Consider the following 25,095-nt stretch of genomic DNA (forward strand, 5'->3'; position numbering starts at 1 on the left):
GGACATGTCTATCTGAACAGGACTAAAATTATCAAATGACCACTGAGTTTGCAGAAATCCAGTGGTAATTTGGCCTGTGATTTTCAGATTCTGTGGGAATAAAAAGAAAACAACAACAACAACAACAACAATGTCTTACAAATAAGCTAGGCACAAAACATCTTAATTGGCTTGCTCTAAAATTGAATGTGGGAGGAAACCAAAGAACCTAGAGGAAACCCATACAGACAGAATTCAGGACTGAACTGTGATTTTGGAGTTGAGAAGTTCACCTTCTTTCCCCTTTGTATTTTTTTTTTAATTTTGTTCCTAATTATATAATTGCACACAGATTGGAGGATAGAGAGAGACAGAGTTACGTAGCATATGGCAGGCACAGTGGTGTAGTGGTTAGCGCTGTCGCCTCACAGCAAGAAGGTCCGGGTTCGAGCCCCGTGGCCGGCAAGGGCCTTTCTGTGCGGAGTTTGCATGTTCTCCCCGTGTCCGTGTGGGTTTCCTCCGGGTGCTCCGGTTTCCCCCACAGTCCAAAGACATGCAGGTTAGGTTAACTGGTGACTCTAAATTGACCGTAGGTGTGAATGTGAATGGTTGTCTGTGTCTATGTGTCAGCCCTGTGATGACCTGGCGACTTGTCCAGGGTGTACCCTGCCTTTCGCCCATAGTCAGCTGGGATAGGCTCCAGCTTGCCTGCAACCCTGTAGAACAGGATAAAGCGGCTAGAGATAATGAGATGAGATTTTATATATATATATATATATATATATATATATATATATATATATATATTTTGTGTGTGTAAAATCAGTTTAGGAAAGTGCACTGAGCCCCCTAGAATGGCCCTTGCAGTGGGTCTTATTCGACTAGACCGCGGGTGCGGAAGAGTCGAAGTCGGAACCGGTTGTGTGAAAAAAAAGCAAGCAAATAAATAAATAAACAAACAAATAAACAAACGAGTGAGTGAGTGAGTGAGTGAGTGAATCGCTGCTCGGAACAACCCGAACGCCGGTGCGGTGGTAGCGGCAGTGGGGCGGAGCTGCTGTGTGCGATCGGTCTCTGCGCTGTGTTTCTAATCTAAAGCGCGGCTTTTACGTGAAAGGCTGCCTCTCTCTCCTCTCTCGCACCGGTAACCTAGGACACGCTGAGAAAAGGAGCCCACACGAGATGCCGCGAGCTTCGCGTTTCACTCCGGACAGATGCAATCGGAGGAGGGGAAAGGATTATGGTCTTTCTTTCGTAGATAACTTCTTACAACTAACGTTTCGAGTTCAAATCTGAGCGGCAAACGGCACAGACGCTCGTGCTTTTGCTCTTGAATGCAGTGGATTTGGCGGATTACTCACATGCGCGCGAGGTTTTTCTTTCTTTCTTTCTTTCTAATTAACAAAATCTCATCTGAAGAGGACGCTATTGCATTTTGAGAATAAGGGGAAAAGTGCACAGACTTAAGAAGGAGAAAATATTGGACTCTCTCTCTCTCTCTCTCATTCTTGTTTTCTAAGAACAGGATGTTATCGTGATGTGTGTGGCGCTGACATCTCTGCAGTAGCATTATTCCAAACGGTCCCGGTACATGTCGGCGTCTTCTCGTCCTTTTTCCGTCTCTCTTAACCACATGTCTCTGCCTTTTTTGTAGAATAACTGAACTGGAAAATCTATCTTTACTGCTGATCATAGACAGACAGTTCAGTGTCGGCTTTGCTTTGTTGGAGAATGGTGAGTGATCAGTGGGGAGTGAACATGAATAGCGCATCGGAAGTCGAAGATGGACATGGACAGCGGGCTAAATCGCAGGTGCGTGCATGTGTGTGTGTGTGTGTGTGTGCGCGCGCGCGTGTATCTTGGCTCACAACTCTTACATTCCAAGATAATAAGTTTAATGTGAAAGGTTTTCTGTTTGAGAAATATATGACCTAAACTACATACATACATTCACACGTACATACGTACATGTCAGAATGACACGCCACACATCTACATCCTAAAATTCACTATTTTGTTAACCCCAGAAAGTAGGTACTCTGCGTTTTTAATGTATTTTTATATTGGACCGTAGTTTCAAATAGGCTCTTGCATAGACATTACCATGATGTTGGTGTGTCTCTGTGTTGTATTGTGTCATTCGCTGTGGGCTGGCTCATTTGTTCACCCTCTCACATCGACCAACATCATAAAAAACACACATTTATCACTCCACTCTTGTATTGAACACATGCGTGTGTGTGTCTGAGAGAGAGAGAGAGAGAGAGAGAGAGATGTCAACCTCAAAATAGTATAGGTGCAAATATGTATTTGTTCTGTGTATGTGTTGGTTGTGTATATTTAAAGAGAGAGAGTTTTGTGTAAATTATCAATTCAAAAATATGCACCAACTGACTTGCACATTAAACACTTGGGTTGTGTGTTGTGCATTTGTGTGTGTTTGGTCTCTCAGTCTCAGGCTTGGCAGCAAATCACACAGGGCTGAGCGCACCCTGTTTCTGTCACCTTGTGTAAGTTTAGCCTTAAATCAGTAAGAGTCTAAATTGGCCCCTTTGTTCCCTGTTGATGCAAGTTCCAGAAGGTGCAGCCAGGTTTATAGGAAATGTGACCTCTGAATTTACATGGAACACACTCAGTAGGTCTACAGAGTGGTCTGCTGTGGTGTGGGTTTTGTTCCTCGATGCACTGTTTACGCCTGAGGGGCATGCGTTTTTGACAAGTCAGCAAGGCATGACATAGATATGTGGATGTGTGTGCTGATGAGGCTTAAGAAGAAACACTAAAACAGGCCATTATGTGGCTTGGAAGTTATTTAATTTGAGGAGATTCCGTAGCAAATAATGTGTATGAAATCGCTCACTTCGCACAGTCAAGCAGACAGAGGAAGTCCAGTGTGCACATGCGCAGGTTTACCTGCCTCTCTTCTTCTTCTTCTTTTCTTTCTTCTTTTGGGTTTTATGGCAACTGGCATCCAGTGTTGCATTACTGCCATCTATAGGTTTACCTTGACCATGCATTGACAAGTTACATCATTCCGTCACTAAATGAACAGCTGATCACACCAAGGTGCTCGCTGACCGCCGATATTAATTAGTTTGGTCCTGCGTTTCCTTTCCTTCGCAACATAACAGATTTTCTTCTTCTTGCTTTCTGTTACTGTAGTCGGTCTTTCACGTTTCATTCATGTCCTCCATTTTCCTCTCGTTTCAAATTTGTATCCCACAATGCCTTGCGCAAATGGGGAAAGCCCACCACTTGATGCATGACGTAGTTTCTTGAATTGGGTCACGGTGAAGCAAGAAAAATAGAGGAGAATTTAGGGCCACGTGGCCCTAAATTCATTAATTTTTCTATTTAAAAAAATTAAATAAATAAATAGGAAGTCTGTGATTCGGTGATTCGAATTCCGTAGCTATTGGTCCACTAAACAAAAATAATTGGGTGTCATGGAAAATTATTTTTATGACCTAAACTTGAAAAATCTGAAAGTCTACCTTTAATGTATAGCCATTTCAGTTCATTAAACTGTAATGTATTTCTTGTCTATTCATGAAAAATGCAAACATATTATTGCCAATCTCTTTTATTCTCTCCTGTAATTTTTAGACTGATGCACCACTTAAAATGCACTTTGTTTTGTCACTTACATAATATATTGTCTACTAGATAGCAGCCCACTAATAATTAAAACTGCCACACATCTCAAGTACTTTGTAAGAGCACACATCCACATGATAACCTAACTAAACACTCAATATGACATCCAGTCTTTCCTTGCTTTTTCTATCCACCTTTGTTTCTCTTTTGTTCCCACTACCTTATTACCGTCTGTGCAGATCCCACAATGGTGTATATTGTTGCACATTCAGTAGGCTTGTGTGATATTGATTTTTTTTTTTCTGTTTATGATTAACCAAAAAAAAAACCATAATAAATAGTTTAATCACCCAGAGCCAAATAAAAGACAGGAAAACAAGCATTTTCACCATTTCAGAGGGCAGTCAGGAACTGCATGCCAGCAGTGGAAAATAATGAAATCTAATCTAGATGGTGGATACTTAGGTGATTCTCCAATAATGTACAGCAAACAGTACTTTATTATTATTATTATTATTATTATGAATAATAATAGGGGTAGCACGGTGGTGTAGTGGTTAGCACTGCCGCCTCACAGCAAACAGGTCCTGGGTTTGAGCCCAGCGGCCGATGAGGGTCTTTCTGTGTGGAGTCTGCGTGGGTTTCCTCCGGGTGCTCCGGTTTCCCCCACAGTCCAAAGGCATGCAGGTTAGGCTAATTGGTGGCTCTAAGTTGACCGTAGGTGTGAGTGTGAATGGTTGTCTGTGTCTATGTGTCAGCCTTGTGATGACCTGGCGACTTGTCCAGGGTGTACCTTGCCTCTTGCCCATAGTCAGCATCGGGAATCACCTTTTTTTTTTTTTTTTTAACTCTGAAGTAGCTGTCAGTCCTTCATTTGAAGTCTATATGAATGGCGGTGGAATCACAATAGTAATTTCTCTTGCTAAGCTATAGGGTGAAGCAGAGATTTGGCAACGGTTTTCTGATGGTTACCTCACTGCTGCCTATCTGATTTTTTTTTGCCCCCAGGTTCTTTACCCCAGAGGTTTTCTCTCTTTGACCAAACATTTTCCACCCTCATGCCCCTGCACTCCCTCAAAATCATACTACAGCAATTTGATTACATAGTTAAATTAATCAATTAACTTAACATAGTTAACTTATGTTAATTTAACTATGTTAATTGATTCATTTAACATAATTAAATTAATAAATTAGATTACATCATTAAACTTTCTGCTGCTCAAGGTAATTCCCATATTTCCTGGTCTTTTTGCTTGACAAAGATGTATAAGAAAGGGAATGGTTAAACAGTGTGAGATTTATTAAGAGAAGAAAAGAACCTTAGATCAGAAGAGGAGAGACACCACTGCACTGTTCATGTGTTCAAGTTCAAATCAACTTTATTGTCAATAATGCCATATATGTGCAGGACATACAGAGAATTGAAATTGCGTTTCTCTCTTATCCGCAGTGCAAACAGTAATAAACATGAAATATAAACTATATAAGATATATATATAAGATATAAACTATAAAAAGGAAAAAAGGGGGGGGGAACCCCGAGTGTAGGGGGTGGGGGGTTTACACACACAAGCTAAAGCTATCTAAGAAAAGACAAGACAGTGGCAATCCAGAAAGTGCAAATGTGGCAGTGTGAACAAAATTAACGGTATAAATTTAAATGTGACGAATGACAATATAAACAGAATGAACAACGTAAATGGGAACAGCAGTCTGATAGTATAGTAATTATCAGTATAAATATAAATAAATAAATGGCAGTATGAGTGTCCACTGCCTACAAAATTTATGTGTTTCACTGCATGTAAACCTTAACCATTTACATTCAAACATCAACAGCTTTTATGAACACTACATTGCTACCTCTTTTGCCACTCCTAGCATGTTTGTAACTTGATCATACATAATGGCTATCAACAGTGGGAAGGTAGTGACTAACAATATTTGTCCAGGTCACTTTTGAGCTTTTGTAATCAAAGTGAGTGTATCCTAAATCCATAGGTGAGTCACAATTTAAGGGAAAGTTTTGTGTCAACAGCCACAGTATTTCCATTTCCCAAAGTGTATATGGGCTATATAGCTCTGTAAAACTTTGCGCAGGTGGGTGGAGCGCAGAAGTATGGCAGGCCAGAACTGAGTTTCCAAAAACTCTTTATTTCAGCACTTTTCAGTGTTTCACTCTCCCAGACACTCAGACACATGCGCACACACACACACACACACACACACATCAGTCATTTGGTTGGGGAGAGAGCTCTCTTCCTCTGCTCTCTCTCTCCTTATAAAGGGTGTGGTCGCTGGGAAGACACACAAACACAGGTTAATTGACATCAGGTGTAGTGATTCTGCCACTTACCTTCCCTGACTCCGCCCTCCGGTCACAGCCTGACACTTGACCACGCCCCCGCTGCCACATACCCCCACCTCCCGACTCAGGCTGGGCAGCCATCCGGCCTGCAGCCGACTCCCCCCCCCGACGGGAGAGGAAGTCCGCCATGACCATCTGCGCCCCCGGCCTGTGGATCACCTTGAAATTAAAGGGCTGGAGTGCCAGATTCCAACGGGTGATCCGCGTGTTGGCATCCTTCATGCGGTGGAGCCACTGGAGGGGCGTGTGGTCTGAACAGAGGGTGAAAGGGGATCCCAGCAGGTAGTAGCGGAGGGCGAGGACCGCCCACTTGATGGCTAGGCACTCCTTTTTGATTGTGCTGAAGCGCCCCTCATGCACTGACAGCTTCCTGCTGATATACAGCACGGGGAGATCCTCCCCCTCTACCTCCTGGGACAAAACCGCCCCCAGCCCCCTGTCTGACGCGTCAGTCTGCAACATAAAGGGGAGAGAAAAGTCAGGGGAGTGTAACAGTGTCCCCCCACACAGTGCAGCCTTCACCTCAGAGAAAGCCCACTGGCATTGCTCCATCCACTGGACCGGATCTGGTGCCCCTTTTTAGTGAGATCAGTCAGCGGGCTGGTGACGTCCGAATAATTAGGTATAAATCTACGATAGTAGCCAGCCAGCCCCAGGAACTGTCTCACCCCTTTTTTGGTATTGAGCCTCAGGCAGGCCGCAATCGCTGCTGTCTTATTAATTTGGGGACGCACCTGCCCATTGCCCAAGTGGAAACCCAGATACCGTACTTCCACCTGCCCAATCGCACACTTTTTCGGGTTGGCCATGAGACCCGCTCGCCTCAGCGACCCAAGGACGGCCCTCAGGTGTTGCAGATGCCGCGGCCAGTCATTACTATAGATTATTATATCGTCCAAGTATGCGGCCGCGTAGGTGGCGTGGGGGTGGAGGACCCTGTCCATAAGCCACTGAAACGTAGCGGGCGCCCCAAACAGCCCAAAAGGAAGTGTGACAAATTGGTGTAAGCCAAATGGTGTGGAAAAGGCCGTTTCTTCTCGGGATAATGGAGTCATGGGGATCTGCCAATAACCCTTTGTCAAATCCAGTGTCGAATAAAAGCAAGCCATGCCTAGTTGATCCAGCAACTCGTCAATGCGAGGCATTGGGTACGCATCGAATTTAGACACCGCGTTGACTTTTCGAAAGTCCACACAGAACCGGACCGACCCGTCGGCCTTGGGAACCAAGACCACCGGGCTGCTCCAGTCACTGTGGGACTCCTCGACGGTGCCCATTTCGAGCATGGCCTCGAGTTCTTCCCAAACCACTTTTTTCTTGTGTTCGGGTAGCCTGTAAGGGCGGCTGTGCACTACCACCCTTGGGGGCGTCTCAATGTGGTGTTCTATGAGGCGGGTGCGGCGGGGCAGAGGCGAAAACACATCCGAAAATTCAATCTGCAACTGGGCAACCTCCGTGAGTTGGGTCGGGGAGAGGTGGTCTCCACAGGGGACCGGAGCGGTAAGCGATGTCAATGTTTCTTTTTGAACCTCCAGCCCCAGCTCCGTGTTCTCCAGAACCACCGACACCAATGCCACGGCGACCTCCTCTTTCCAGAGTTTAAGCAGATTGATGTGGTAAATCTGTAGCGCCCCACCACTGTCCATTCACTTCACCTCATAGTCAACATCCCCGACTCGCCGTGTGACCTCAAAGGGTCCTTGCCACTTGGCGACCAATTTGGAGCTCGACGTGGGCAACAGTACGAGTACTTTATCTCCCGGTGCGAACTCCCTAAGGCGCGTGCCCCTGTCGTAAAGGCGGATTTGCCGTTCTTGGGCCTGCCGCAAATTCTCCTGGGTTAGGTGTGTGAGTGCGTGGAGTTTTGCGCGCACGTCAATAACGTATTGAATTTTGTTTTTGCTTGGTGAAGGTCCCTCCTCCCAATTTTCCCGCAGTACATCTAGAATGCCGCGTGGCTTACGCCCATATAATAATTCGAACGGGGAGAACCCCGTGGAGGCTTGTGGGACCTCTCGCACTGCGAATAACAGGGGTTTGAGCCATTTATCCCAAATGTGTGCGTCCTCACTTATGAATTTTTTAATTATATTATTGAGTGTGCAGTCGAACCATTCGACTAAACCGTCTGTTTGTGGGTGATAAACGCTGGTGCGGATTGGCTTAATTCCCAATAACCCATACAGTTCGCTCAGTGTGTGTGACATAAATGAAATGCCTTGATCAGTCAGAATCTCTTTGGGGATTCTGACTCGGGAGATGACGTGGAAGAGCGCTTCTGCAATACTGCGTGCTGAGATATTGCAAAGAGGCACTGCTTCTGGGTATCGCGTTGCATAGTCCAACAGGACTAAAATAAAGTGATACCATTGTGTTGACCGATCTAATGGCCCGACAAGATCCATCCCAATGCTTTCGAACAGGGTCTTGATTAATGGTAGAGGGCGCAAAGGCGCTTTTGGAATGGCTGCTGCATTTACTAACTGGCATTCGCGGCATGCCGTACACCACCTACGGACATCGCTGCGAATCCCTGGCCAATAGAACCGGCCCATTATTCGGGCTAGTGTCTTATCCTGCCTCAAGTGTCCAGCCATGGGATTAAAGTGAGCCGCCTGGACTACCAATTCCCGGGGGCTCTTTGGAATCAAAAGTTGTGAGACAGTCCCCTTAGTCAGAGTGTCCTGCGTCACTTGGTATAATCTATCCCTCATAATGGAGAAATAGGGGAAGGACGGGGTGGCATTTGGCTGGAGCGTTTGACCATCGATTACTCTCACTTGGTCAAACACATGCCGCAGAGTCTCGTCTTGCGACTGCTCTAATGGGAAATCTGCGAGGGATTCCCCAAGAGAAGGAGGAGGAGCCTGCTGCTCCTCACTCTGACGTGGAGATGACGTAGACGGCTCTGTGCCAGCTGCTCCCGCCAATGCCACACTGGGACCTCCCCCTGCTGAACTACAGCAGGACCCACTCTTCACTAAATGAGTCATTAACTCCTGAAATCCCGGCCAATCAGTCCCCAAAATTATTGAGTGGGTAAGGCGAGGATTAGCTGCTGCCTTTACACTAAATTTCTCCCCTCAAAATAGAATGTGGACCAACACTAAAGGGTAGTTGTAAACATCCCCGTGCACACACAACACCTTCACCAATTGTGCTCCCCCCAATGCCTCATCTTGCACCAGGCTTTGGTGGATTGAGGTCTGATTACAGCCAGAGTCCACCAGAGCCTGATATGTATCCCCTTGGACACTCACCAGTATGCGATACGCTCCGGCCCGATCGAGGGCGGTTCCTGGCGCGTTGGGGATCCGGACCACCGCGCCCACCTCCATTACCGAGCACTGATGCTGGAGGTGCCCTGGCTCCCCACAGCACCAGCAAACCGGCCCAGGCTTTCTTTCTGCACCGGCGCTCTGGGGCTCACTCACCTGCGGAGGGGAGAGGCAGACACGGAAGCGGGAAACAGGAGGGCACCGCGAGTGCGGCAGGCCAGCTGGGATGGAGCCGGCCCCCGCCTCCGCGGTGGGGGAACGGGGTGAGGATGAGACACAGAGGGGGAGGGAGAGAGAGAGAGAGAGAGAGAGGAGTAGAGGAGATCTGCGATCCTGCCATGGGAACAGCCGCCAAATGATCCTCTGCCAACTCGATGGCCTGATCCAGCGACGCCGGGCGATGGCACTGGACCCACTCCGCTGTTCCTTCGGGAAGCTGGACGATGAACTGCTCCAGTGCCACCAGATCGATGGTTCCCTCGGCGTCACGGTTGTCAGCCCTCAGCCACCGCTGGCAGGCGTCCCAGAGTTGCTGACCAAACGCGAACGGCTGGCTGACCTCCTCCAGATGTAGAGCGCGAAAGCGCTGTCGATGTTGTTCTGGGGTGTGCCCCACACACTGGAGGACGGCCCGGCGCATGTCTGCATAGACCAGCTGGCTGTCGGTGGGGAGCTGTAGTGTGGCCAGCTGCGCCTCGCCCGTTAGCAGGGGGAGGAGGCATGCCGCGCAATGTTCCACCGGCCAGCCCAAGGCCTCTGCTGCTTGTTCGAATAGTGCTAGGAAGGCCTCAGGGTCGTCGTGCGGGCCCATCTTCGTTAGGGTGAGGTGGGGTGGGCCCGCGGCAGTGGAGGTGGTGGACCCCGCCAACGCAAGGAGGTGCCAGAACGCCTGACAATCTTCCTGTTGCGCCAGCATCAGGGCCTCGAACCGTTTTTCTTGCTCCTTTCAGAGGGCGAGCAGCGCCTGGTGCTGGCTCTGTTGGGCCGTGGTGAGGGCATGGATCAGGTCTGCGAAGGGGGAGGACTCCATGGGGCTGTTCTCCTCTGTGCTCCTCCCGGGTTTCAGCACCACTGTAAAGCTTTGTGTGGGTGGGTGGAGCACAGAAGTACGGCAGGCCAGAACTGAGTTTCCAAAAACTCTTTATTTCATCACTTTTCAGTGTTTCACTCTCCCAGACACTCACACACACACACATCAGTCATCTGGTTGGGGAGAGAGCTCTCTTCCTCTGCTCTCTCTCTCCTTATATAGGGCATGGTCGCTGGGAAGACACACAAACACAGGTTAATTGACATCAGGTGTAGTGATTCTGCCACTTACCTTCCCTGACTCCGCCCTCCGGTCACAGCCCGACGCTTGACCACGCCCCCGCTGCCACAAGCTCCAATATACTCTGATTGTGCATTGGGTCTATATACACTGTATCATCAAAAGTATCTGGACACCTGACTATCACACCCTTATTTGCTTGTTGAACATCCCATTCCAAAAATATGGGCATTGATATGGAGTTGGTCCCTGCTTTGCTTCTAGAATAGCCTCCTCTGTTCCATTAGATTTTGGAGCATGGCTGTGGGGGATTGGGCTCATTTAGCCACAAGAGCACCAGTGAGGTCATGCACTAATGTTGAGCAAGAAGGCGTGGTGTATCAGTTTATCCCAAAGGTGTTCAGTGGGATTGAGGCCAGGGCTCTTTGCCCTCTTCCCCTCCAGTGTTGGCAAACCATATCAAAACGTCTTAAAGTGCACAGGGGCATGTTCATGCTGAAACAGGCTTGGGCTTCTTAGTTCCAGTGAAGATAAATCTTATTGCCATATCATACAAAGATATTCTAGACATTTGTGTGCTTCCAACTTTGTGGCAGCAGTTTGTGGAAGAACCACATATGGGTGTGTGAAGGTCATGTGTCCACATACTTTTGGCCTTATAGTGTAGTTCCAATAGTGTAAATTTGAAGAAAAAAAAAGCTTCATACTCTTTGTAATCGGGCACTGACCGATGACCAAAGTAGACTGACGAGACAGACAGCCATCTACACCTGGTATTTTCATGTCTTGAATACATATTCAATGTAATAAAAACATATTTATATGCCAAAGTCAAGCCTATGAGTTCCAAAATGATGTCTGTTACATTACTTCTGTTACGATTGTCCATCTCGCGTCTGTTACAAATTAATTACAATCTAGCTATATACCATGTTAATCTTATTGAAAGAATGTGTATGTTTATTCTACTACACATGTTTATTAATTATATTTGCTAAAACATCACCTTCCTATGTTTCAATAAGTAATTCTACATTGTTAAAATTGAGAATATATATGTCCACAACACTTCTGTTACGTTCTGACTTTGGCATATAAATATGTTTTTATTACATCTCAGAAAATTAAAGTTATCTTTTAACATATCATTCATTAAAGATTACATGTTTTGTGACCTGATGGTAAAAAAAGAAATGGTTTTAGGTGAATTTTTAAAAATAAGTTCATGTCCCCATTTCAGTACCCATAAGCGTGGAATCACTCATATATATATATATATATATATATATATATATATATATATATATATATTAGGGCTGCTCGATATTGGGAAATATCAATATTGCGATATTTTCAGTCAATATTGATATCACGATATTTTAAACGATTTTTTTTTTTTTGCCGATTCGTGTAAAGCTTGCGCCAACTCAAAGAGGATGGACTCAAATTCCTCCAATTTATCTCTTGCTTTTCCATTTAGTTTGCAAAATTAAAGTATTTAGGCATGCACTTGCTTTGATTCTACCGTCCTCTGCTGGCTTGTGTCTACCTCTATACCTTGTTGAGTGCTAAGCACATAGCCTAGTGTATATTATGGGACCTTTTTGTGAAGACAGTATATTTGTATTATGACTAAATTTTATTATTTTCTAAATGATACCTGCTAAAACACCTAGATATAGCCATACAAAAAGGGTCTATAAGCTCACATTTTGAAACAATCAAATTTGAAATAAAAAAAACTCATGTTTATCTCACTTAAAGGGGTTTATTAAGCATTTCTCACTATAACAAAACAAATAAATATATTAAGAAAAAATGTAAGGTTTCCAATGTATACAAAACATGTCTATATTTATATAAAAACATTTATATGAAGAAAATAAAAAATAGACTTTGTTCTACTTTTTTCCAAAAATGCTGCATCCAAAAATAAAATGTTCCACTTTTGTATTTGTTACATTTTTTTCGTTAACACCCACCATTGAACTTGGAATGAACTTGAAATGAGCACCTGTCCTGAACTAGCAAATGCTGCTAAAGATTTTTTGCTAGAAACACCAGCCTGTTGACATGGTCAGGTTTCAAAGATGCTCGCAAGCAAGTGACAATGTTCCCACTAGTGCTGAAAACTCTCTCTGAAGAGGAACTTGTGGCAGGTATACACAAGTATTTTCTGGCAAGCTTTGAAAGACGTGGGTAGATGGCCTTCGCATCTCTCCACCATATCATCGGGTCCTTCTCAGCATCTATTGTTTCGGACTGGAAGTAAGACTGGACCTCGAGAGAAATTACTTGGTCTTCTTGTAGGTGAGGCCCTGCACCCTGGTCTGGAGTGGCCTTGAAGAAGCTGGCCAGGAGCTTCCTCTTCTTGCTAGGAACATCTGTACCAGCAGCATCCTCAGTATCAGCAGGGGCCACAGTTGTCACTGAAGGGGCTTCCACCTTAGAGTCAAAAACACATAGAAAAACACATTCAACAGATGTGTGTTAATATATTAATACATACAACGCAATAACAACAACAGTAATGATAATAGTAATAATAATATACCATATAATAATACCACACAGTTAAACAATAATGTTGTATTAGTGCATTGTTATAAATTAAATTATTATTACCATAGCACTGGGAGCTCTGGCATCCCTCAGCTCCAGTTTCACTCGACTCACAATGGATTCCTTCTGGTCTTCATCCACATACTTCAACTTGAATCTTGGGTCTAGGGCAGACGCCATGTCAAGTAGCTCTTGTGTTTCACTGCCACTGTATTTCTCATTGAGGTAGCCCAGTATGTCATGCTTGATGGTTTTGGCAAGCAGTGTGTCATCTTCTTGATCTTTCAAGACTGAGTTATTGAAGAGATGCAGTGTTGGCTTCACAAGAGAGATGCTCACATATTTTTCTCCTGACAGCGCGTCTGTGAAATCAACCAGAGGGGCCAGTGACTTATTGACAGCTTCCAGTACATCGATGTCTTGCCAGGAGAGGTATAGATGTCGTTGTTTCCGGTCATTGGAAAGGACCTGGGCAATCGCCTTCTGTTGCTCAAGGATTCTGCCGACCATGGCCTGTCTAGATCCCCATCTGGTCGGGCATTCGGTCTTGAGGGCGTGCTGAGGCAGATTCAGTTGCTTCTGGGCTTCTTCAAGTTCCCTCTTCTTTTTCCAGCTGTAGCTGAAGCTACTGACCAACCTCTTACAGACTCCCATGGCACGGCTGATCTTGTCATCGGAATTCTTCATTGCATTTTCTAAGATTAAAGAAAAAAAACCACAAAGGTGTAAAATAGTTTGTATTTCACATTATTTGCCTTGTAAGGCCACCCACGACTGAACTGGAGGAAACCTAGGACTAATAATGAATTATACCACAGCGAGCTAATGTTAGGACTAGGACTGTTTTGGCCTCTAGAGGCCGCTGTTATTTCCTTTTCATGTTGTGTTTATTTTGGCCTCTAGAGGCCGCCACTGTTCCTGTGTTTTGTGTTTGTGTTAATTGCCTAATTATCTTCACCTGTGTCCTTAATTAGTTTGTGTATTTATACCCCTGCGTTCAGTCCTCTTGTCACGGAGTCTTTGTGCTGTTATGTTTATCTCCAGTTTCCTTTGTACTGTGTTTTTTGATCTTCTTAGCTTTTGAATTTTTGCACTTTGCTTTTCTTTTGGATTATACTCTTTGTTTTTTTTTTGTCTTTTGTTTTGCCCTGTATATAGTGTATATAGTTTAAATAAACCTTTTGATTCTTTTTCTACTTCCGCCTCACGCCTCTGCATTTGAGTCATCCCCCTGGTGGCCTAGTGGGGGTTTGCTGGATTATCACACCAACGAACCAGGTTCGAATCCCAGCAAAACCCTAACAGAAAGACTCCGTCATGACCGACTCAGCAGAGGCTGCTTCAACTGTCTACCCGGCCAACCTTCAGGGAATTATGGCAGCTTTGACACGCTTCGGAGCGACCATGGACGCTCATGGACGTACGCTCACCAGCCAACGTGAGGCCCTCGCTCGCCACGAGGAACTGCTTCAGCAAATTGGGAAAACCCTGGCACAGCTGACATCTCTGCCTGCATCTCCTGCTCCTGATCCAGTTCCTGCTCCTGATCCAGCTCCCACTCCTGCTCCAGTGCCTCCTGCAATGCTGCCTTCTTCACCTCGCGAACCCAGCCTTCCTGCACCACAGAGGTATGACGGCAAGCACAGTGAGTGCCGAGAGTTCCTTACCCAGTGTCAACTCACCTTTGAGCTTCAGCCTACCACCTACACTACGGATCGCCGCAAGATTGCCTTTGTGATCACCTTATTAGCTGGTAAGGCGCGAGCCTGGGCTACTGCTATCTGGCAAAGACAGGGACCTGAGTGCTTTGATTTCCAGCTGTTTTCTGAAGAGATGCTTCGGGTCTTCGATCAGGCAGACATCAGTACCGACGCAGCCCGAAAGCTCATGTCCATCCGGCAAGGAGGAAGCGTCGCAGATTACGCCATCTCGTTCCGAACACTCGCAGCAGTAAGTGGATGGAACGAGACTGCCCTGGTGTCAGCCTTCCACCATGGTCTGTCTGACCCCATCAAGGACGGTCTGGCCTCTATTGGATGCCCAAGTGACCTCGAAACCCTCATCTCACATGCTATTCGTCTGGACAACAGGATGAGAGAACGCCACCAAGCCTTGAGCCCCCCCAGCCTCCCTACCTCTACCTGGAGACCGTCTACCTCCTTCAGTGACTGTCCAGAACCCATGCAAGTGGGTCGTACTCGCCTCTCCGCATCTGAGAGGGAGCGCAGAAGGAGGGACAAGTGCTGCATCTACTGTGGCAAGCCTGGTCACTTCCGAGCATCATGTCCCGAACTCTTGGGAAAAGGACCGCCCCGTCCAGCCGAGGGAGGGTTGTGACGGGGCCTACCCTCTCTCCCGGACTCCCTGGTCAAGGAATCTACATCCCGGTCTCCATCTCCTGGGGTGAGTCTGTCCACTCTTGTCAAGCTTTGATAGACTCAGGGGCGGCTGGGAACTTTATGGATATTCACTTTGCCCAAAGCATCAATATTCCGACTGCACCTCTTGAAGTCCCACTGTCTGTGTCTGCCCTCGATGGCCAAGCGTTAGGTGATGGAAGAGTCACCCAAGTTACTTCTCCAGTTTTCCTCCAGTCTCAAGGTCACAAGGAAGAAATATCCCTGCACCTGATTCCTTCACCTGAGTTCCCAGTTATTCTAGGCCTTCCTTGGCTTACTCGCCACAACCCTCGCATAGACTGGGTAACAAGCCAGGTTGTGGAATGGGGCCCTGCATGCCATGCCTCTTGTCTGCTCTCTAGCTCTCCTGTGTCTCCTGCCGAGCCCCCTGATCTCACCGAGTTATCTCAAGTTCCCACAGAGTACTGGGATCTCAAGGAGGTATTCAGCAAGAGCAGGGCCGCCGTTCTTCCTCCGCACCGGGCCTACGACTGTGCCATCGACTTGCTCCCTGGGACTACCCCTCCTCGTGGCAGACTGTTTTCACTCTCTCAGCCAGAACGCAAGGCCATGGAGGAATACCTCAAAGATGCCCTGGTCTCTGGGTTTATTCGACCCTCCACTTCACCTGCTGGAGCCGGCTTCTTCTTTGTCGGCAAGAAGGATGGGGGGCTCCGACCATGTATTGATTACAGGGGCCTGAATAAGATCACTGTGCGCAACCGATATCCCCTTCCGCTGATGTCCACAGCTTTCGACCTGCTCCAAGGCGCCACCGTCTTCACCAAGTTGGACCTACGGAACGCATACCACCTCATCCGTATCCGACAGGGAGACGAGTGGAAGACTGCCTTTAACACCCCGTCTGGGCACTACGAATACCAGGTGATGCCCTTCGGACTCACCAACGCACCAGCTGTTTTTCAGGCCCTAATCAACGACGTCTTAAGGGACATGATTAACCTATACGTTTTTGTCTACCTCGACGACATCCTTATCTTTTCCAAGACCGTGCAGGAGCACCGCCACCATGTCCGCCAGGTTCTCCAGAGGCTGCTACAGAACAATCTGTTCGCCAAGGCCCAGAAATGCGAATTTCATGTTCCCGAGGTCTCCTTTCTGGGATTTATTGTACGGACAGGCCAACTCCAAATGGACCCTGCCAAGACCCTGGCCGTCCGGGATTGGCCTACTCCCAAGTCCGTTAAGGAGGTTCAGCGGTTCTTAGGATTCGCTAACTTCTACCGCAAGTTCATCAGGAACTTCAGTTCTGTGGCAGCACCCATGTCAGACCTCACCAAAGGGACAGGTGGATCTTATGGCTGGTCTCCTCAGGCAGAAAAGGCGTTCAAAGACCTCAAGGACCGCTTCTGCACGGCACCCATTCTGGTTCTCCCGGACACCTCCCAACCATTCATCGTGGAGGTGGACGCCTCGGACAGTGGTGTCGGCGCGGTGCTCTCTCAACGTTCGGAAGGAAAGCTGCACCCCTGCGCTTACTTCTCCCACCGCCTGAGTCCTGCTGAGTCCCGGTACGATGTGGGGGATCGAGAACTGCTAGCGGTCAAACTGGCCCTTGAGGAGTGGAGGCACTGGCTGGAGGGAGCACAACATCCATTCCTGGTTTGGACTGACCACAAGAACCTGGAGTACCTCCAGCAAGCCAAGAGACTGAACCCTCGACAGGCTAGGTGGGCCCTGTTTTTCAGTCGGTTTGACTTCACCCTCTCATACCGCCCCGGCTCCAAGAACACCAAACCTGACGCACTGTCCAGACTGTTCTCTGCCACTAACAGGGAGAATGAAGTCGGGCCTATTATCCCTGTGTCCCGGATTGTGGCCCCTGTCCGCTGGGGTATTGAGGAGGCTGTCCGACGAGCCCAACGCCAGGACCCCGGTCCTGGGACGGGGCCACCAGGCCTCTTGTACGTCCCACATCAAGCCCGGGCCAAGGTTCTCCAGTGGGGTCACTCTTCCCCTCTCACCGCCCACCCGGGAGCTCGGAGGACCCTGGACTTCCTGAAAAGACGCTTCTGGTGGCCTAACATGGAGAAGGAAGTAAGGTCATTTGTCCTGTCCTGTGAGGTTTGCACCAGAACCAAGAACCCACGACAGCGTCCCCAGGGTCTCCTGCATCCTCTGACCATTCCCCGGCGTCCCTGGTCCCACGTGGCAGTCGACTTCATCACGGGTCTCCCTGAGTCACAAGGTAACACGGTCATTTTGGTCTTAGTTGACAGATTCTCCAAGGCCTGCCGCTTCATACCACTGTGCAAACTCCCCTCTGCTCTTGAAACTGCGAAACTTTTGTTTAATCATGTCTTCCGAGTCTTTGGTCTTCCACAGGACATCGTCTCAGACCGAGGGCCCCAGTTCTCCTCCCGAGTGTGGCACGGGTTCTGCAAGGTCATCGGAGCCACTGCCAGCCTCTCCTCTGGGTTTCACCCACAGTCCAATGGTCAGACGGAGAGGCTCAACCAGGACCTGGAAACCACCCTGCGAGGCCTGGCTATGGATAACCCGACATCGTGGAGCACCTGGCTGCCATGGGCGGAGTACGCCCACAACACCCTGCAGTCATCGGCCACCAAGCTGTCGCCATTCCAGTGCCAATTCGGGTTCCAGCCACCTCTGTTCCCGGACCAGGAGGAGGACGCGGGGGTGCCCTCGGTCAACCAATATGTGAGACGGTGTCGCAAGACCTGGAGCAAGGTCAGGAAGACCCTCATACAGACCTCCAGAACCAACCAGACTCAGGCCAACCGCCATAGAAGACCTGCACACGCTTTCCGCCCTGGGCAGCGTGTTTGGCTGTCCACTAAGGACCTTCCACTGCGGGTGGAGAACCGCAAGCTTGCTCCTCGCTACATTGGCCCCTTCAAGGTGGTGCGCAGGGTGAACCCTGTCTCCTACCGGCTCCAGTTGCCCCGGACTCTGAGGATCAACCCCACTTTCCATGTTTCCCTGTTACGGCCCGTACTGACGTCTACGTATGCCCCTGCCCCTAGGAACCCCCCACCCCCCCGCATCTTCCAGGGGCAGACTGTGTTCACTGTGAATCGCCTGCTTGACTCCCGCCGGGTCCGCGGCGGGTTGCAATATCTGGTGGACTGGGAGGGCTATGGTCCTGAGGAGCGCTGCTGGGTTCCTGCTCGGGATGTCCTTGATAAAGAACTATGTCGGGACTTCCATTCGGCCCATCCGGATCGCCCTGGGAACGTCAGGAGACGCTCCTAGAGGGGGGGGTCCTGTTAGGACTAGGACTGTTTTGGCCTCTAGAGGCCGCTGTTATTTCCTTTTCATGTTGTGTTTATTTTGGCCTCTAGAGGCCGCCACTGTTCCTGTGTTTTGTGTTTGTGTTAATTGCCTAATTATCTTCACCTGTGTCCTTAATTAGTTTGTGTATTTATACCCCTGAGTTCAGTCCTCTTGTCACGGAGTCTTTGTGCTGTTATGTTTATCTCCAGTTTCCTTTGTACTGTGTTTTTTGATCTTCTTAGCTTTTGAATTTTTGCACTTTGCTTTTCTTTTGGATTATACTCTTTGTTTTTTTTTTGTCTTTTGTTTTGCCCTGTATATAGTGTATATAGTTTAAATAAACCTTTTGATTCTTTTTCTACTTCCGCCTCACGCCTCTGCATTTGAGTCATCCCCCTGGTGGCCTAGTGGGGGTTTGCTGGATTATCACACCAACGAACCAGGTTCGAATCCCAGCAAAACCCTAACAGCTAACTGATTTAAAGCTCATTCAGATTAGGATAAGCAAAGATAAGATTAAAGCACAATGCATTTAATGTTAGTCTGTGCATCGTTTCTCAAAAGCATAATTGATAACCAGTTAACAACTTGGTAATCAGCTGTCTGTAGCTCATTCAAAAGAGTGTTTCGTCTTCAAAACAAGCCTTCCTTTACTTCATTATGAACATTTTAGCCAATTCGCCGACTGAATGTTTTATCATAATGTCCGTGTTTTTTGTTTGTTTGCTTGTTTTGAAGAGAACGACAAGTTCAGCCTAGCTAGCTACCTTCAAGTTGTCAACTAGTTATAGTTATTAGCAATGATGCGGTCGAAAACGCAACCACGAGAAAGCGGTTGTCCAGTTGACAGAGGTTAGGTACCATCACTTATGCCATTTAACAAAGGAATAATAGCTACTCAGTACTCACCTATGGCCAAGTGCAGTCGATGCCCGAAACATTGGAGCCTCGTCCATCCATTGATTTGTGTAGCCAGGTTAACGTTCGCTGCGTTATCAGTGGTGATGCAGACCAACTTGCTTTCGTCTAATCCCCATTGCGCCAGAGATTCCCTCAATATGTCCGCGATGTTTTGCCCCGTATGGTCTTCTGGCATGAAAGCCGTCTGCAGACACTTTACTTTTAAGTTGAGCTCGTTGTCGATGAAGTGCACAGTGAGGCTAATATATGGTTCGCTTGTACGGCTAGACCATAGATCCGTTGTTGCTGCGAAGTGATCCGCTTCCAACACTTCTTTTGAAACTTTCTATCGGCAATTCTCGTACATCCCTGGCAGGACATTTCTGGTGAAATAATGTCGAGAGGGCAGAGCATAGCGTTTGTCAAGCTCTCTGATCATTTTCTTAAAGCCCTCGCCCTCGACTGTATTGATAGCCTGCATATCTTTGGCTAGAAAATAGCCGATGGATTCGGTCAATGCTTTGTGCCTCTCTGAATTTGTGGCGTACTGAGTTGCGTTGTACAGCGTGCCTTGAATTGATGACTGGGTGGTCTTGCTGGTTGAAGCGACGTTGGCCTGGTCCATTTTTTGTTTTTTCTTTACTAGGTCATCGTGAATTGCCCTGTGGTTTACCTTGAGGTGTGTGAATAAGTTTGATGTGTTGGCAAAAGGCGCAGACACCACTCGCCGGCAAATCCTGCATATAATTGTTTTCTGGTCTTCATCCTTCTCCTCAAACCCGAAATGGTCCCATACTACCGAACTTCTTCTCCCTATTTTGGCGACCAACTGAGCCTGCACTGATACTTCTCCTGCATCTTCCATTTCTAGCTTGCTAATGTCTTCACTCAACACAGAGACCGAAGAGAGCGCGCGAGACTGCAGAGCAGTTTTGAAGTCAATGACGTACCACACGCCGCGTTTTGATTAACCCATTCGCGGCCACGCCGGTGCCGTGGCAGTACAGATAAATGACAAAAATCGTTTATAATCGGTATTATTAATTTTCATATCGTTTGACGCCAATATCGTTATCGCGATTTAAATACGATATATTGCACAGCTATAATATATATATATATATATATATATACACACACACACACACACACACACACACACACACACTAGTGCTTCTCAAAAAATTAGAATACCATGAAAAAGTTCCTTTTTTTCATAATTTAATTCAAAAAAGTAAACTTTCATATATTCTATATTCATTACATGTAAAGTGAAATATTTAAAGACTTTTTTGTTTTAATTTTGATGATTATGGCTTATAGCTCATGAAAATCAGAAATCCAGTATCTCAAATTATTAGAATATTCCCTAAGATCAATCAAAAAAAGGATTTACAATACAGAAATCTCCAACTTCTGAAAAGTATATTCATTTATACACTCAATACTTGGTTGGGGCTCCTTTACCATGAATTACTGTATCAATGTGGTGTGGCATGGAGGTGATCAGTCTGTGGCACTGCTGAGGTGTTATTGAAGCCCAGGTTGCTTTGATAGTGGCCTTCAGCGTATCTGTATTTTTGGGTCGGGTGTTTCTCATCTTCCTCTTGACAATACCCCATAGATTCTCTATGGGGTTCAGGTCAGGCAAGTTGGCTGGCCAATCAAATACAGTAATATCATGGTCAGCAAACCATTCGGTAGTAGTTTTGGCACTGTGGGTAGGTGCTAAGTCCTGCTGGAAAAGGAAATCAGCATCTCCAAAAAGCTCATCAGCAGATGGAAGCATGAAGTGCTCTAAAATCTCCTGGTAGATGGCTGTGTTGACTTTGGACTTGATAAAATACAGTGGACCAACACCAGCAGATGACATGGCACCCCAAATCATCACAGACTGTGGAAACTTCACACTGGGCTTCAAACACCTTGGATTCTGTGCCTCTCCACTCTTCCTCCAGACTCTAGAACCGTGATTTCCAAATTAAATGCAAAATGTACTTTCATCTGAAAAGAGGACTTTGGACCATTGAGCAACAGTCCATTTCTTTCTCTCCTTAGCCCAGATAAGACACTTCTGACATTGTCTCTGTCTCAGGAGTAGCTTGATATTAGGAATGCGAAAGTTGTATCCCCTTTCTTGAAGATGTCTGTTTGTGATGGGTCTTGATACACTGACACCATTCTCAGTCCACTCCTTGTGAAGCTCTCCCAAGCTCTTGAATCAACTTTTCTTGACAATCCTCTCAAGACTGTGGCCATCCCTGTTGCTTGTGCACCTTTTCCAGCCACCCTTTTCAGCAGTGACCTTTTGTGGCTTACCCTCCTTGTGGAGGGCATCAGTGATCATCTTCTGGACAACAGTCAAGTCAGCAGTCTTCCCCATGATTGTGGTTGTGTGTACTGAACTAGACCGAGAGATACACTGTGTTCATACTGTTTTACTCAAACTTGAAATGAAATATTCTAATATTTTGAGATTTTTTTTTGTTTTTGTACTGTATGCCATACTGATTAAAATTAAAATAGAAAAATGCTTGAAACATTTTAGTTTATGTGTAATGAGTCTATAATGTATAACATTTTCACTTTCTTAAATAACTGATGGAAAATATTGAACTTTTTCACAATATTCTAATTTTTTGAGATGCACTATATATATATACACACACATACACACACATTTACAAAGATTTAATCATCTACCATTGGTTCGTTTCAGTGTAGGTGTAGTTTCTGAATGTAGAGAAAGAACTTGTATTAATTTTTTTATACAAAACTGAAGTATAGTGTAAATAAATGCTACATACATGCTCTCAAGGCATTTTTATGTTAAGCAAAAAATTTATCTAAAGTACACCAGGAGGATCTACTTAGAAAATGAATGTAGGTCGCTAGAAAAATACATATATAGTAAAGCCTATAAACCTTTCAGTCTACACAGTGATTTTAAGAAACATTATATTTTGGATGATGCAGCATAATAATAATAATAATAATAATAATAATAATAATAATGTGGCATGGTGATGAAGTGGTTAACGCTGTCATCTCAATGCAAGAACGTTCTGGGTTCGAGCCCAGTGGCACTGACGGGGGCTTTTCTGTGTGGAGTTTGCATGGACTGCCTGGGTTTCATCCGGGTGCTCCGGTTTCCCCCAGAGATACGTACCGGTAGGTTAGGTTAATTGGTGGCTCTAAACTGACCACACCGGTAGGTGTGAATTGTTGTTTGTCTCTATGTGTCAGCCTTGCGATGATCTGGTAACTTGTCCAGGGTGTCTGTCGCCTCTCGCCCATAGTCAGCTGGGATAGGCTCCAGCTTGCCTGCAAACCTGCACAGGATAAATAGTTACGGATAATGGATGGATAATAATAACAATTTTATGAATGATATTACTGACCAGAAATACCCTACTTCTTAAGAAGTAGGCCTATTCTGCAGCAAGCTCACAAGTTAGATAGCTCGTGAAAAAATCCATATCCTGGTTTAGTCTATTTCATTTTCATCATTCATTTTGCTATTTAAGCAAGATTTTACAGATTTTATACAAGAGCATTGTGTCACTTAATCCATTTGAAAATCTTTTGAAAGTTCCTGAATGTTTTACATAATCCTTTGGATTATTTCAAAGATCAGTTATCAAGCTCTACCAATGATACTTTCATTATGTAGGATTTTTTTTTTTTTTTCCCTGACAGCTACAAGGAATTCCATATACAGAACATTTCTACAAAAATCACTGGACTCAATAACATTTACCATATGCACACACACACACACACACACACAGTACCCCTGAAGTAGAGGTGGAGGTTGGTTCTCGGTTCATTGGTTCAGTGATTTCCTCAAGGAATGCTTGCCTGCTGTGATTTCCAAATAGTTTTTTGCATACACTCACCCATGCCTGCACACACACACACACACACTGCATTTTCTGAACCAAGTGTTTGGTGGCAAAGCAGAGAGTTAACTTTCCTCTGAACTGGCTGATTTTGGCAATATAGCATGAAAAGAATTAACCCTTTCATGCATGGTGTCCATGACAGTGGACAGATATTCAAACATCATTGAGTTGAAGTGTGAGATAATGAGGGTCTGGAGGAGAAGTTTATTCCTTACTACAGGCAACACTTACCTCCACAGATAGACCCGGGCTGTGTATCTGTCTGTCCGTGTGTGTCTTATCCACATTCCAATCTATAATGGGTGGTTCTGGATGCAGGTTTTCATTCCAACCAAGCAGGAACTGCAACTGATTCCACTCAGCTGATGTTATGTTTCCAGGAACTTGCACATGTGACTCTTGCAGGTCTTTTTGATTTTTTTTTTAATCTAAAATCTTAACAATGGTAAAATTTGATAATTGTTATTTGGCTCTTGAAAATTATTCTTCTTAATTAGCATTTTCCATCCCAACTGTTTCTGATTTGGGGCTGTAAATTATGTATTGTTTTAAACCAAAATATTTGCTTTATATAAAAAAGGTTGGTTTATTGGAATTATAAATAATAAACTTTGTATTTTTACCATTATGAAGTGATACTAATGAATAAGAACTTTTTCATTTTTACCAAGAAAACCATAGATTGTATGTGTATACCATGTGAAAAGTGACCAGTGCACATACTGCACTGGTCACTTTTCTTTATAACGGTTATATTTTGTTTTTGTTCCTCTTTGTTCTCCATTGCAGTCATCCAGCACTGACTAATTCCAGATGGAAGATGTTCTCCTTGCTTTGTGAGATGACATTATCAGCATTTGACTCCATCCATCCTATCTATACACTTTGTCTTCACCAGTCACCTCCATTTTGTCTCATATGCTTGATGTTTGTTGCAGGCGTGTGTTCAACTCTCACTGTATGTCCCCGCTGACTATATGACACTATGTGAAGTTAGATAGGTGGAGTGTGTGTGTGTGTGTGTGCGCGCGCGCGCATTCCTCAATATAGATTGTTGAGACCTGATGTTTGGGTTTTTGGACCAGTCTCACCTCCTTCTTGATTAGCTTCCTGGTGGTGTTTTTACTGCTGTTCTGACACCAAGAACACAAGCTGAATTGAATTATAACATGAATATGATACAGTTTTTTGTTTGTTTGTTTGTTTATGCATGTGACATAGTTTGTAAAGAAATCAAAACTTCCATTCTTATTTTTATTTCTGCATACAAGGTTATTTTCCATTGAGGTGTGTGAGTTAAATATGAATTTAAATTGAGTTTACAGTCAGTCAATCTAAGTAACATGTTTTGATTGTATTTAATGTCACTGTAGTAATTTGCTAGTTTCTAATTGCTGTTTACTTCCAGAAAATAGTTTATGGTTGTAAAATGGCTGTAGTTATAGAAAAAATGCTGATGATACATGCAACAGCAATACCATTTTGTTTATCCAGTTCATCTCTGGCAACCACATCTGCCAGCATTTAACTACAAAATGCACCATGCAAATATCTTTAATGTATAGCAATATCACAT

General features: G+C 45.6%; 2 protein-coding genes across 2 annotated transcripts in view; one reads left to right on the plus strand and one right to left on the minus strand.

Annotated features, from left to right (window-relative positions):
* The first annotated feature begins 1,529 nt into the window (after positions 1-1,529).
* fibcd1b (fibrinogen C domain containing 1b) overlaps positions 1,530-25,095 on the plus strand; it is a 596,411-nt gene continuing 572,845 nt past the window's right edge. Inside the window, exon 1 of the mRNA XM_060912640.1 lies at positions 1,530-1,791. Coding sequence (XP_060768623.1) covers positions 1,711-1,791 — 81 coding nt within the window. The 5' untranslated portion in view covers positions 1,530-1,710. The remainder of the gene's footprint in view (positions 1,792-25,095) is intronic.
* Positions 12,533-13,749, minus strand: LOC132875393 (E3 SUMO-protein ligase ZBED1-like). Its single transcript, XM_060912166.1, has 2 exons — positions 13,121-13,749; positions 12,533-12,940 (listed from the first exon to the last, which is right to left on the minus strand). The coding sequence occupies exons 1-2, from the start codon at positions 13,742-13,744 to the stop codon at positions 12,533-12,535; spliced, it is 1,032 nt and encodes a 343-aa protein (XP_060768149.1). The 5' UTR covers positions 13,745-13,749.

The sequence above is a fragment of the Neoarius graeffei genome, chromosome 28, assembly GCF_027579695.1.
Source record: "Neoarius graeffei isolate fNeoGra1 chromosome 28, fNeoGra1.pri, whole genome shotgun sequence".
NCBI lineage: Eukaryota > Metazoa > Chordata > Actinopteri > Siluriformes > Ariidae > Neoarius > Neoarius graeffei.

Bases quoted from the DNA above. Each gene is read 5' to 3' on its own strand.
- LOC132875393 (XM_060912166.1), bottom strand. From the start codon at position 13,744: ATGAAGAATTCCGATGACAAGATCAGCCGTGCCATGGGAGTCTGTAAG. The intron at 12,941-13,120 runs GTAATAATAATT...TTTGACTCTAAG, and splicing joins CCAGAGCTCCCAGTGCTATG to GTGGAAGCCCCTTCAGTGAC.